The 14,825-nt window shown below is 40.1% G+C and overlaps 1 protein-coding gene across 1 annotated transcript in view; it reads right to left on the bottom strand.

Annotated features, from left to right (window-relative positions):
- The window catches only part of LOC110172190 (very-long-chain (3R)-3-hydroxyacyl-CoA dehydratase-like), a 39,825-nt gene extending 33,213 nt beyond the window's left edge, over window positions 1-6,612 (bottom strand). The window contains exon 1 of the mRNA XM_055154900.1: window positions 6,383-6,612. Within this exon, the coding sequence (XP_055010875.1) occupies window positions 6,383-6,463 (81 nt within the window). The 5' untranslated portion in view covers window positions 6,464-6,612. The remainder of the gene's footprint in view (window positions 1-6,382) is intronic.
- Window positions 6,613-14,825: the final 8,213 nt, after the last annotated feature.

The raw sequence follows: 14,825 nt of genomic DNA, 5'->3' as shown, positions 1-14,825 counted from the left end.
TTCCTTTTTTCGTGGACTGAACGCCCTCCCTGTTTCCCCGATGTTTGTCTTATTGCAGGACATGCAGGGGATTTCGTATATTGTCGAAACTGTCAGGTATGAAATGACACTCTAGGTCTGAAAAAAAGAACTTAATAAGATAGAATATTGGAACTGGACTATCCCTTTAAACATTTGTGGAATTAACTTTTGGAGTTTTCTAATAAAATCACCAGAGAACGACACAGAAAACCGAGTCTCACCCTCCGCTCGTCTCTGCTCCCGTCTGCTGCTCTCATCAAAAATACATGTGCATCTTTACAACAGATAAAGGCAGGTGTCCACAGTGAGCACCTGCCAGAACACCTGCCAGAACACCTGCCAGAACACCTGCCAGAACACCTGTCAGACGTGGAGTTCTGCTTCTCACACACACACACACACACACAAACGGACGCACAATGAGCTCTGTGTGCTAAAAACAGACGCACTCTAACTGAACCTCACTCTATGCAAACGAGGAGGGAAGACAGGGCGGGAGCAGACAGGTGCAGAGACAGGGGGAGGAGAGACAGGAGCAGGAGAGACATGAGGAGGAAACGAGACATGATGAGGAGAGAGACATGAGGAGGAGAGACATGAGGAGAGAGAGGAGGAGAGACATGAGGAGACGAAACAGGAGAGACAGAGGAGAGACATGAGGAGGAGAGACAGAGGAGGAGACGAGACATGAGGAGGAGAGACATGAGGAGGAGAGACATGAGGAGGAGAGACATGAGGAGGAGAGACATGAGGAGGAGAGACATGAGGAGGAGAGACATGAGGAGGAGAGACATGAGGAAGACGAGACATGAGGAGGAGAGACAGGAGGAGGAGAGACATGAGGAGACGAGAGAGACATGAGAGGAGAGACGAGAACATGAGGAGGAGAGACATGAGGAGGAGAGACAGAGGAAACGAGACATGAGGAAGACGAGACAGGAGGAGGAGAGACATGAGGAGAGAGACAGAGGAAACGAGACAGGAGGAGACGAGACATGAGGAGACGAGACAGGAGGAGGAGAGACAGGAGAGGAGAGAGACGAGACATGAGGAGGAGAGACATGAGGAGAGAGACGAGACATGAGGAGGAGAGACATGAGGAGGAGAGACATGAGGAGGAGACATGAGGAGGAGAGACATGAGGAGAGACATGAGGAGACGAGACATGAGGAGGAGAGACAGGAGGAAACGAGACATGAGGAGACGAGACATGAGGAGGAGAGACATGAGGAGACGAGACAGGAGGAGGAGAGACATGAGAAGGAAAGACGCAAGAGACGAGACTGAGGGGGAAAGACAAAGGAAACGAGACATGAGGAGACGAGACATGAGGAGACGAGACATGAGGAGGAGAGGAGGAGAGACGGAGGAGATGAGACAGGAGCGATATGTTTAAAGTCACACAGTGGAACATTCCAGGCAAAGCAGTAACATCTCCATGGAGACAAGCACTTTTACTCTCTGGATTTTAACACCGCGTGGATTTTTAGCTTGATACGTTTTAACACTTTTAATGTATTGTTTTTCTTTATGAGTTCGTGTCTTTTACTGTAGTAATTTGTCTGTGTGTCACTTTGGAAACCGTCCCGTTTATAAAAGAAGCTGCATAAATAAAGCGGATTGGAAGAAAAGTCACACAATGCACCTTTACATTTTTGCTTCCTCTTCTCACTGAGTAGAGCTGGGATCAGTAAGAAGTTGCAGATACTACGAGTGTGCAAAAATATTGAAATATCGATATATCGTATCCTTGAATGCGATGATACAGTATCGATATCATGGGCTGCTGCATCTGTATATCGCCAAGAGTATTTTGTGGTTTATTTTACGTATTATTTAGTTACAGTGCTACAGATTTGTTCCTTATTTAGTGGAAAGAAACTTGTTTATGCGTCACATTTGAAATTTTCACAGTTTTGAGGATTAAAATTTGTGTTTTTCTTATGAACTTTGCACAAGAAGTGGTTTAACAAAGACTTTTAGTATCACAGCAATGGTTTAGCCTTTATTTTTTCATTGAACCATATCGAATCTATTGCAATATGAATGAAATATATCGTATCGAATCGAAAGCGCACTGTATCGAGATATGTATCGTATCATGTCCTATATATTCAAACATGTATCGTATCGGCAACTTCTTAATGATACCCAGCAGTAGCAGATACGATACAAACCTCGATACAAAGGCCACGATACGATACAGATCTCGATACAGTGAGCTTTCGATTCGATTTGATATATTTCAAATCAATCGGTCCAATAAAAATAAAGTCTAAATCATGTCTGCGATACTAAAAGGTTTGTTCGTGTGCAAAGTTCATATGAAACACAAACATTTTAATCCTCAAAACAGTGAAAATGTCAAATTCCTTCCTCTAAAAAAAGCAACAAAACTGTAGCTGTAACAAAATAATTTAGTAAAATAAACAAAAAAATACTCTTGGTGATATATCGATACAGCAGCCCACGATATTGATACTGAATCATCACAATAAACGATGCGATATGTCGATATTTTGATATTTTGACACACCTCTAACTGTGAGTAGGGCTGGGATCATTCAAAAGTTACTGATTCGATACATATCTGAATACAGTGAGCTTCTGATTCGATATAATATATTTCAAATCGATTTTATACGATTCAATAAAAAATAAAGTTTAAATCAACTAAAAGTTTTGTACTTGTGTAAAGTTCATATGAAACACAAACATTTTAATCCTCAAAACAGTGAAAATGTCAAATTCCTTCCGCTAAAAAAAGCAACAAAACTGTAGCTGTAACAAAATAAATTAGTAAAATAAACCAAAAAATACTCTTGGCGATATATAGATGCAGCAGCCCATGATATCGATACTTTAAACGATACGATATATCAGTATTTCAATATTTTTGCACACCTCTAACTGTGAGTAAGGCTGGGAATCATTAAGAGGTCGCCGATACAACACACACCTCGATACAGTGCACTTTAGAGTCGATAACGATATATTTCAAATCAATTCGATACGGTTCAATAAAAAATAAAGTCTAAATCATGTCTGTGATTCTAAATGTTTTTGTTAAATCACTTCTTGTGTAAAGTTCATATGAAACACAAACATTTTAATCATCAAAACAGTGAAAATGTCAAATTCCTTCCTCTAAACCACGGGTGTCAAGCATACGGCCCGATGATACTGAAAAAATGCCGATAGCCGATATAATCACCGTTATATTTAGTGATGTAAAAATTCACTGTAAAAAACTTTGGTTTGGCTCTAGTGGATTTTAAATTGGGTTTATTTAGGCAACATTTATTGTTCTTCTGACTCTTTATGTCATATTTACAGACAGTAGGTCGACCTAATGGCATTTTTGCATCACATTCTAGCAGTAAAGAAAGTAAACTATTGCGATAAGCCTTCAGCCATAAATGCTGCACGCCATGGTAATTCATTATATGTGTAAATGTCGATCATTCACACCTCTATTCACAGCAATGCAGGTCCAATCACAAATATAATCACTTTACTGTCGGCCAGTGTCAGAGAAATCAGTCTGTTTATGTGCGGGAGCTACAGCAGCTAATCGCTAACCAATGTGAAAGAACCAAAACCAGCTTCAAATCCGACATATTTCCAACACTCACCGCTCACACAGGCCCTCCAAGACCTTTAATCTGGCCCTCGGCTGATTTTCTACTAACATATTTTAATGATATTTTGTATTAAAATATTGTTAATTTTCTGTGGTGTTTATCACAGCAGCGTCTCCAGCGTCTCTGTACGTGGCCCCTCCCACCAGAGCAGCACAAATGAAGACTTGTCTCTTTCCAAACGCTCTTAAAGGACGATCGTTTTGACTGTTGACCGTGACACCCTCATCAGAAAAATGTCCAACATGAGAAAAGTGGAGCCGAGTGCAGGATTTTACAACAAAAATGGACTTATTCCTGTTTACAGACAAGTTCATGTTCAAACATTGTGCTGAAATTGTATTTTCTTAAAGTTTTAGGTTGTTCATAATATTATAATATTTTGTAAAAGAAAGAGTTCATCAATGAAAAAAGATTTCTGTAATAGATTTGTGTTTCTCTGCACAAATATTTGAACTTATTGTTATTTCTGTAGTTTATTTTTCCAGCCGCTTTGGGATCAAAGTCAGTTGGATACTACGGATGGGCATGATTAGTCGATTAATCGATAATAGATCATTAAGAATTTCATCGATTACGTTCATTTTCATCGACAAACTGAATGTATGTTTGTGTGTCGTGACCAAACAGGTGTGTACATGTGTCTCTGCATCAGAAGGAGCGAGACACAAACAGTGGGTCAGTCTGTAACGAACCGAAGCACAAATGTGGATTTAACCAGGATTTGTAGAAGAAATTCCACACTTTCCGTTGCGTTGGGACAAGTGTGAGTCCATGTGCACAGTGGATAAAGCAGCACATATGTTTCTGTGTCCAGTGGGAAAAAGTTTTTCCAGGTGAGAGTCGCTCAATGTGGATGACGAGGCCCCGCCCCCCTCCCCCCGTACGCTGTCCTGGTTTTGACAAACACAAATCTGGTCACACTGACCTGTATTCACCTGAGTCATGTCTTTTAATCCAACACAAGTTGAACCACATCAGCGACACAAGAGCTGGAGTTTTATCTTCACTTAGTTTATGTAAATTAGTGATGTGGTTTTAAGTTTTGTTTCTGTGAGATTTGAACAAAACTGAATTAAACACATTATAATGTCAAACAGCTGATGTGGATCTAGAGTCGTTATGTTTATATGTGGTAAAGTTGAATTTATTTATGCAGATTAGTGCAGATAGTAATAATAATGATGATCATTTTAATATAAAAACGTTAATGATTAATCAATAATCAATCGTTAATTCTTCCGACGATCGATTAAAAAAATGTCATCAAATGCCCATCCCTAGTCGATAACGATATATTTCAAATCAATTCTATACGGTTCAATAAAAAATAAAGTCTAAATCATGTCTGTGATTCTAAGTTTTTGTTAAACCATTTCATCTGTAAAGTTCATATGACACACAAAAATTTTAATCATCAAAACAGTGAAAATGTCCAACTCCTTCCTCTAAACAAACAACAAAACTGTAGCTGTAACAAAATAATTTAGTAAAATATGTCGCCAAGAGTATTTTTTTGGTATATCGATACTGCATCATCACATTAAACGATACAGTATATCGATATTTCAACATTTTTGCACTTCCCTAACTGTGACTAAGTGTTTCTCGCAGCTCCTTCTGATATGATTTAGTTTGTCTAAAGTTTTTTGCGCCTGTGCTTTAAAAACACCACACTCCATGCATGATTTAAGGTTTTATCTTTCACATTACATGAACTATAAACGATAAATCCGATGACAGTTCCTTGTTTAGTAATTTTTCCTCCAAATACGCATCTGTCAAACGCTCTAAACTGGCCCATCCTTGACTCTTTTTACTCCGAAAAATAAAAATATCTTTACTTAAAGGTTGTATAGAGGATTTTTTTAAGGGAAGAGAAATACAGCGACAGTCCTTGTGCGCGTTCAGAATTACTGTTGAAGTTTCCTGTCTAGAAGTAATTCAGCGACCGACGCGTCAGTTTTTAGACGCTTCGTCTGCTTCGGTCGCGCCATCGCTGGACGAGATCTCCAAGAATCACCTCAGTTTGTCTTTGCTCCTTTTCCTCTTCTCTTCTTCTTTCAGCGACCTCAAAAACGGACTTTCTTTTGCGGTGAACCGGTCATGGATTCTCGTCCGCCGTCGCTACAAACTTTGTGCGAAATGCGAGGAAGCGACAGTTCGAAAAAGCCTCTAAGAACCGCTGCGTAAACCATGTAATCCCCGCGCTCCGACGTGTCAGTTATACTAGGGAGTTAGATTGACAACCTAACAGCCAATAGAAAATGAGGGAGCCTCGTTTTCTATTGGCTGATGTTTATCTGGCCTCAACACGTCCACAGTTGATAGATTTTCTTTCTTTTTTTTTTTTGGTCATCATAATTACAAAGCTGCTGTGTCTCTGTAATGATATTTTAATCTTTCACTGACAGTTTGAAACTGAAAAAAATCCTCCATACAACCTTTAACGATTTCTCAAAGACTCACGAACACTTCAGATGAATTAGTGCCGTTTTTAATTTAAATTATTAATTAAAACTGCAGAAAAACGCGACGCTAGAGCTGCTGCCCATTGAAACGCGCGTAATAATGCAGTTTAAAACGGTGCAAAAAGCTGATTTACGGTAAAACTGTATGTGCATTTTTATTTTTAGACGTTTGTAAATAAAAATAGCGTGGAAAAATTATGATTAAAGCGGTGAAATGTCCCGTGGCTCCGGGTTTGTGCGTTTTTGTACCTTGGCGTCGCACAGGTCCACGCGCAGGAAGATCTCCCCGCGGCGCTGGGCCCAGTAAACATGCGGGGTGAGGAGCTGCATCTTCGGCCTCGGGTCCAGGGGAGGGTCGGTCTACATGCCCCGGAGGAGGAAAAAAAAAAACGCAAATAACAAAAAAAAAAAAACCCAAAAAACTGCGCTTCACCGGTGATATACGAGAGAGAACAGAGCGCGTACAGAGGCCGCCCACCGGAAGACAACACCAGGACTTCCGGGGAGCGTGGGAGTTTCACAATAAGAGCCGCGCAGAATGAGTTGGATTTCAAAATAGTTTTTATTATCCAAAATAGACTTTATTAGTCCAAAACTAGTGATTTGTCCCAGTTTTACTCAAGAAATGTCCCTGGTGTCCCAATTTTTGACCAATTTGATCTTGCCAACAGTAAAAAGAGACATACATTGTGATTTGTTTAGGTAAAATACAGTGTTGGGGAGTAACAGATTACATGTACCAGAGTTAAGTAATCAGAGTACAAATGATGAGTAACTGCATTCTGTTACAGTTACTGTTCCAGTGAGTGGTAATTGGATTACAGTTACTTTGTTGAAATAAATGGATTACATGGCAGTATTTTCCTGTTTTCACATTTTGGGCTGAACTAGGACTAAAACCAGGACTAAAACCAGTTCTAAACCAGGACTAAACCAGGTCTAAGCCAGCACTAAACCAGGTCTAACCCAGGTCTAAACCAGGTCTAACCAGGACTAAACCAGGACTAAACCAGGTCTAAACCAGGACTAAACCAGGTCTAAACCAGGTCTAAATCAGGACTAAACCAGGTCTAAACCAGGACTAAACCAGGTCTAAAGCAGGTCTAAACCAGGACTAAACCAGGACCAAACCAGGGCCAATTTGATGAGAACAAACAAGAATTTTCAGGATGTGGTCAGTACATTCATGCAGTTTTAAAAAGCTTGACAATATCAAGTAATCCAAAGTATTCAGATTACATTACTCATTTTAAGCAATTTAATGGATTACGTTACAAACTACATTTTGGGGTGTGTAATCTGTAATCTGTCGGGGATTACATTTTAAAAGTCACCTTCCCAACACTGCTAAATACAGAAAAGCTGCTTAAAAATTACCAAAACACAAAGAAAATGTGACTATACTGACTCACATGTTCGTCATGAATGAACCGAGTGCAGAACAATTCTTCTTAACTACGGACTAGATTCACAATTTTGTTATTGCCAGGGTTAAAAAAAAAATAGTTTTTGAACTCATTTCAAAAACTATTTTGAAATGAGTTCAATTTCAATATAGTTTTTATTTCTGTTTTGGTTTAATCTGCAGGTTTAGATGTTTCTGTTTACTCAGGACAGTCCCAGTTTTGAGTCCTGTGTCCTCTGTCCCAGCAGATTTATACAAAACCACTGATTTGTCTCATTTTTAAACAAGAAATGTCCCAGGTGTCTCTATTTTTGACCAATTTGATCCTGCCAATAGTAAAGAGAGACATAAACTGTCATTTGTTTTGGTAAAATACAGAAAAGCTGCTTAAAAATAACCAAAACACAAACAAAATGTGACTATTCTGACTGACATGTTAATCATGAATGAGCAGAGTGCAGAATAATTCTCCTTAATTACGCACTAGATTCACAATTTTATTACCAGGGTTAAAAAACAATAGCCAGGGTTCCCACGGTCATGGAAATCCTGGAAAAGTCAGTGGAATTTTGTAAATTCAATGAAAGTTTTGGAAAAGTCATGGAATTTTAGTTTCTCTTTCACACAGTTCCAGTGTTCTGTTCAGTTTTCATGAGTCTGTTCTGATTATTTCTGAACGTCTGAGTCTTTTGTTTGAAAAGAGACGATAATAAATGTACTGACAGGATTTAGAATGTTAAAAACCATAAGGTGAGTGGAAAGGGTTAACATTTCATATTTAGCCCTAAAAGTCTGATCAGTGTTTGGAGTAAACTGGAACATTTCACGTGAGAAATTCAGCTGAGATGAAGGTTCAGACTGACTGATCCTCGCTGTGGCTGTAGCTGTGAATGTTTTAATGTAAACATACAGAGAACATTGATATTTGACATCTTGAAAACCGCTTGCGGCTTTAATGTCATTTGTTGCCACTAATTCACTTTTAAAAATCCCTCTCAAACTAAAATATATTTGCAAGTTTAGCTATTTAGCTTTTTATCACGTTCATATTTTCGTTGCTGCTAATGCTAACGTAAAAACACAAAACAATGTTGCTAACCTAGATCAGGAAATGTACCAGTAATCAGGGAAAGTACGCTGTCTGGATTCTTCCTAAAGATCTCTCAACTAACTTGTTCCAAATGGCAATCCTGGCCTACACATACAGTCTCTGGACTCTTTATGACATCATACTCAAAGCTTGTAAACGCTTTGAGTATGATGTCATAAAGAGTCACATGGCATCACAAAGCCAATCGACCAATCAGATGCCAAGAAAAAAAGTTCAAAGTGGTTACTAGGCAACAGAGTCTTGTTGTGATGTCATCATTTTGTAAAGAGCAAAGGCACAGTGAGTTTTAAAAATGTGTCATATATTTTTTTATATAATGCAGCCGTTCCCAGCTTTTTCTTATCTTGAATACACCCCAACTTTGTGTCACACTTCTCTGTTATTACTATATTTTCTTGTTTTATTGATGCCCAAAATCCTTACTCTTAAAGGGTCCATATTACACTCTATACGATCTGTTATAGTGTTGTTTCCTCACCAAAAACATACCTGGAGTGGTGTTTGGTTTACTCAAACATGTGTGAATGAAACAAAACACAACTATGTGTAACGGTTGCAGATTCTTTGTCAGGCCGTATACAGAAGACAGGACACAGTGTGGAGTCAGTCCACTTTATTCCTGTGACATATAAATATTCTATTAACATGTCTCTGCGTATCAGCACTGGCTCCCCTCTGCAGTTGCCGCGAAAATGAACAGCCGTCTCACGGTGCTGTTTTCATTCTTGCAGAGGGGAGCCAGTGCTGATACGCAGTGACATATTAATAGAATATTTATATGTCACAGGTATGTTTTATTTTGTTTTATTTTTATGAAGGGTGTGAATTGTGCATTTGTTTCTCCAGATAGCTGCTCCACTGTACTGGATTTGACATTATTTTGTTGTTCATACATGATTTACATAAATGAGCCAGTTTGTAAGTGTAAGCCCCTCTCTGTAGCACGGAGGAAACTGCAGAGGGGAGCCAGTGCTGATACGCAGAGACATGTTAATAGAATATTTATATGTCACAGTGTAACCAGGGTAAAGTTCAATTCCCTTATCCAGATCCAATCCAGGTTTTCCCCTCTCCACATGATTTGTCACCGCCCATTTCACCAATTATCCAATCACACATCCCCAATCAGAGTATATAAGGTCCCCTGACTTCTCTCTCCTCAGTTGTGTGGGAGAGGAGCCAGGGGACAGAGCTTGAAGGTCAGTACATATACACTGTTTCATTTCAAATTCTCATGTTCCCATTTTTTAACTTCACCATTCACGTCTTTTAGAACCAGACCCGGTATGCAACATTGTCACGTGTGCTTTCAATACACTAAAACACTACTGAACTGGTAAGTTAGAAGTGAACCCTGTTTATTGATTTATTTAATGGCTTTTTGTTCTTGTGGCTTTGTCTGCTAGTGCTAATGCTAGAGCTAGCATGCTAATGCTAAGGTTAGCCATTTTGTCATATGCCCTATGTCTTGCTCTATGTATCATTGTCCATGTTAGCTTAGCATTAGCATGCTAACAGCTAGCATGCTAATGCTAACATGTGCTCCACATGATTAGTTGTATCTTGTGACTGACTTATGAACTCTTGTAATGTTAATGTCAATGTTAACGCTAAACATGTTCTAAGAGGCCTTTTGTTAATGTGCACACAGGCCAGGTGCCCAAACTAGGGTTCAAATTGATGGCGAGCTAGGAACTGTCCTTTTGAGAGCTCCGGTCTGGTAGGAGGCTAACCGCCTGTCCTCTCTCTCCCACCTACTCCAGCTGCCTCCACTACAAACTATTCAATCAACCGCGCTTTATGGACATCATACAACCTCAAAGTAATTCATACTGGACTTTGAAGTAGTTTGGACTCTCTGTTCACACCCTGGGCAACCAGACCCAGTTCGCAAGGACATTTAACTGAGTTGTTTGATTTTTGTTGCTGCAGCTGTTGTATATTTTGTTGTCTCACTTTCTACCTGTATAATACACTTTATTAATTTTCCACTAATCCCATGCCTCAATTTACTGCCCCTGCCCTCCAGTAGCCTTACTTAGAATCTTCTGATCATTCAACTTTGCTAATTACACATAATAATCATAACACAGCTACTACATGGTTATTACAGTTACAATCATTTCATATTTGTTACACTTTTATTACCTAAGTAATAAGCAACCACTTGTTGTTTTTTGAATAAAGTGGACTGACTCCACACTGTGTCCTGTCTTCTGTATACGGCCTGACAAAGAATCTGCAACCGTTACACATAGTTGTGTTTTGTTTCATTCACACATGTTTGAGTAAACCAAACACCACTCCAGGTATGTTTTTGGTGAGGAAACAACACTATAACAGATCGTATAGAGTGTAATATGGACCCTTTAAGAGTAAGGATTTTGGGCATCAATAAAACAAGAAAATATAGTAATAACAGAAGTGTGACACAAAGTTGGGGTGTATTCAAGATAAGAAAAAGCTGGGAACGGCTGCATTATATAAAAAAATATATGACACATTTTTAAAACTCACTGTACCTTTGCTCTTTACAAAATGATGACATCACAACAAGACTCTGTTGCCTAGTAACCACTTTGAACTTTTTTTCTTGGCATCTGATTGGTCGATTGGCTTTGTGATGTCATGTGACTCTTTATGACATCATACTCAAAGCGTTTACAAGCTTTGAGTATGATGTCATAAAGAGTCCAGAGACTGTATGTGTAGGCCAGGATTGCCATTTGGAACAAGTTAGTTGAGGAGAGCTTTAGGAAGAATCCAGACAGCGTACTTTCCCTGATTACTGGTACATTTCCTGATCTAGGTTAGCAACATTTGTTTTGTGTTTTTACGTTAGCATTAGCAACAACGAAAATATGAACGTGATAAAAAGCTAAATAGCTAAACTTGCAAATATGTTTTAGTTTGAGAGGGATTTTTAAAAGTTAATTAGTGGCAACAAATTACATTAAAGCCGCAAGCGGTTTTCAAGATGTCCGACCCAAGTGGGAAAAAAGGATGGCCTATGGTTCAGGCGGAGCTGGAAGAATTCAAAACCAAATGCAAAAACCTCGAGAGGCAAAACATGATCCTCAAGCTGAAAGTGGACAGTCTCAACTTCGATCTCCAAACGTTCCTCGACAAAGGAGACCCGGCGGCCAAAGCGTCCACCAAACTCCGCACCAAACTCTGCACCGCCACTAACGAGAAAACCACGCTGGAGAAACACGTGGCCACGCTGACGGTGGAACTGCATCGCGCCCAGAAGCATATCTCCGTCCAAAACGAGGAGGCGGAAGCTCTGAAGAAGAAGCTGACGGTCGCTCAAGACAACGGCGCAAAACACAAGGCCAAATGGCGGGATTTGGAGGAGAAGTTGAAGCCTTTGCAGGACGAGCGGGACGGCTTCAGAGAGGACTGGCTCAAAGCGAAGTCGGAAGTGAGCGATTTGAAGGAGAAGATCGCTGCGCAGGTCGCCAATTTGAAACACAAAGAGGAGGAAAACCGGGAGCACGTCAAAGAAATCTGCCAACTTCGGGAAGACTTGAACATCTGGCGATGGAATTACGAGTTTATGGAGAAAAACACAAAGGAGCTGGAGAGTCAAGTCCAGAAACTAACCAGCGATTTGGACGGTCAGCGTGACAAGATGTCGAATCTACGGCAAGTTCACCTCGTCGAGAACAGAATGCGCTCCAGAATCACAGTCGTGGAAGTGAAACCTCGAAAGCTCCCCACGGGAACGTTATTGTTACCGCCAGAAAACATCAAGATCAGACTGCTGGAGAAGAAGGTGGAGACCCAAGACGAGCTGATCCTGAGTTTAAGGAAAGAACGCCAAGATCTGCGAGACCAAGTGGCGCTGGTTTTGGGAAGGCTCGAAGAATGTCGTGTGGCGTTACGGAAAAAAGAAGACGAGGTGAAAATCCGGACGGCGGATCGCGACGTGTACCGGAGGGAGACGGAGAGGCTGAGAGAGGAGCTGAGCACGAGCAAAAACCAGGTCAAAAACACCATCGCAAAGAGTCGCAAAAGTCAAGGTAAAATCGTCCAAAAGAGGACGCAACCCACGAGGGACGAGGCGACGCAGCTGCTGGAGGGAAAGGGGCAGAGCCTGATGGCGCCTGCCGCTCTGTGCATCACCGGGGGAAGCATCCAGAGGCCTGCGAAAGCTATAAAACGTTTAGAGAACAAATTTTAGCTACTTTAAACAAGTAGTATAAGTCTTTGCTCTAGACCTAAGGCTGTGTTGGCTTAGCAGCATGACAGTAGGTCTGGGATGGGCCATAGTGGATTTTCTTTAATTCAGCAGATAAAATAATTTAGCTGTTATTTTTTAGACAGTGTGACCTCTTCGAGCTTGTGTAAGCCCTCATTTTGTTTTGGTGGAACTCGTGATTTCATATTAACGTCGCTCTCATCTTTTACAGCACAAAACTTAAAAAATAAAGTCTAACGAAAAAATACAATTGCTTATAGAGTCTTCATTTCAATGTTTCAAATACACATCACACCGGGTTTATAATTGACTGTGAATCGTCCGTGTCTCAAATTATGTTTAGTAGAGACAAGATCCATTAGTATTTCCCAGCCAGGAGAATGGGAACAGTAGCCACAGGATACTGCTTTTCAGATTTAAAATGAAAACATATCCATATGTAACGGAGTTAAAAATGCACATGCTACAATTTTTTTGTTTATATTTCATGTTTAATTGTAATTTATGTGAATTTTATCATTTTAACATTTTATTTTGAAAACCGGAGGTTTGCGCTGCTTCCCTGTGTATTTATTTTGGTAGTTTAACTTCCCCTCTCAGTAGCACGTTGGAAACTGCAGAGGGTGAGTTCTCTCTGAGTATAAAAGAATATATTTCACAAAAACAGCGCACGTTTAGCAAAAATATAAGATAACTTTTGTAAGTGTAGTGAATGTGTTGTGGTGCGCTGGGTTTGAGCTTTGTATATTTTATTTGTATTGTAAAAGTTAGCTTAATGTCATAGCCTAGCGCTGAATGCCGCGAAAATGAACAGCCGTCTCACGGTGCTGTTTTCATTCTTGCAGAGGGGAGCCAGTGCTGATACGCAGTGACATATTAATAGAATATTTATATGTCACAGGTATGTTTTATTTTGTTTTATTTTTATGAAGGGTGTGAATTGTGCATTTGTTTCTCCAGATAGCTGCTCCACTGTACTGGATTTGACATTATTTTGTTGTTCATACATGATTTACATAAATGAGCCAGTTTGTAAGTGTAAGCCCCTCTCTGTAGCACGGAGGAAACTGCAGAGGGGAGCCAGTGCTGATACGCAGAGACATGTTAATAGAATATTTATATGTCACAGTGTAACCAGGGTAAAGTTCAATTCCCTTATCCAGATCCAATCCAGGTTTTCCCCTCTCCACATGATTTGTCACCGCCCATTTCACCAATTATCCAATCACACATCCCCAATCAGAGTATATAAGGTCCCCTGACTTCTCTCTCCTCAGTTGTGTGGGAGAGGAGCCAGGGGACAGAGCTTGAAGGTCAGTACATATACACTGTTTCATTTCAAATTCTCATGTTCCCATTTTTTAACTTCACCATTCACGTCTTTTAGAACCAGACCCGGTATGCAACATTGTCACGTGTGCTTTCAATACACTAAAACACTACTGAACTGGTAAGTTAGAAGTGAACCCTGTTTATTGATTTATTTAATGGCTTTTTGTTCTTGTGGCTTTGTCTGCTAGTGCTAATGCTAGAGCTAGCATGCTAATGCTAAGGTTAGCCATTTTGTCATATGCCCTATGTCTTGCTCTATGTATCATTGTCCATGTTAGCTTAGCATTAGCATGCTAACAGCTAGCATGCTAATGCTAACATGTGCTCCACATGATTAGTTGTATCTTGTGACTGACTTATGAACTCTTGTAATGTTAATGTCAATGTTAACGCAAAATATGTTCTAAGAGGCCTTTTGTTAATGTGCCCAAACTAGGGTTCAAATTGATGGCGAGCTAGGAACTGTCCTTTTGAGAGCTCCGGTCTGGTAGGAGGCTAACCGCCTGTCCTCTCTCTCCCACCTACTCCAGCTGCCTCCACTACAAACTATTCAATCAACCGCGCTTTATGGACATCATACAACCTCAAAATAATTCATACTGGACTTTGAAGTAGTTTGGACTCTCTGTTCACACCCTGG

Source organism: Boleophthalmus pectinirostris, unplaced genomic scaffold (genome assembly GCF_026225935.1).
Source record: "Boleophthalmus pectinirostris isolate CB_2022bp ecotype Guang Dong unplaced genomic scaffold, ASM2622593v1 HiC_scaffold_19, whole genome shotgun sequence".
NCBI classification, from domain to species: Eukaryota; Metazoa; Chordata; class Actinopteri; order Gobiiformes; family Gobiidae; genus Boleophthalmus; species Boleophthalmus pectinirostris.
The sequence above is the reverse complement of the archived record's forward strand: the minus strand, read 5'-3'. Positions and strand labels throughout refer to the sequence as shown.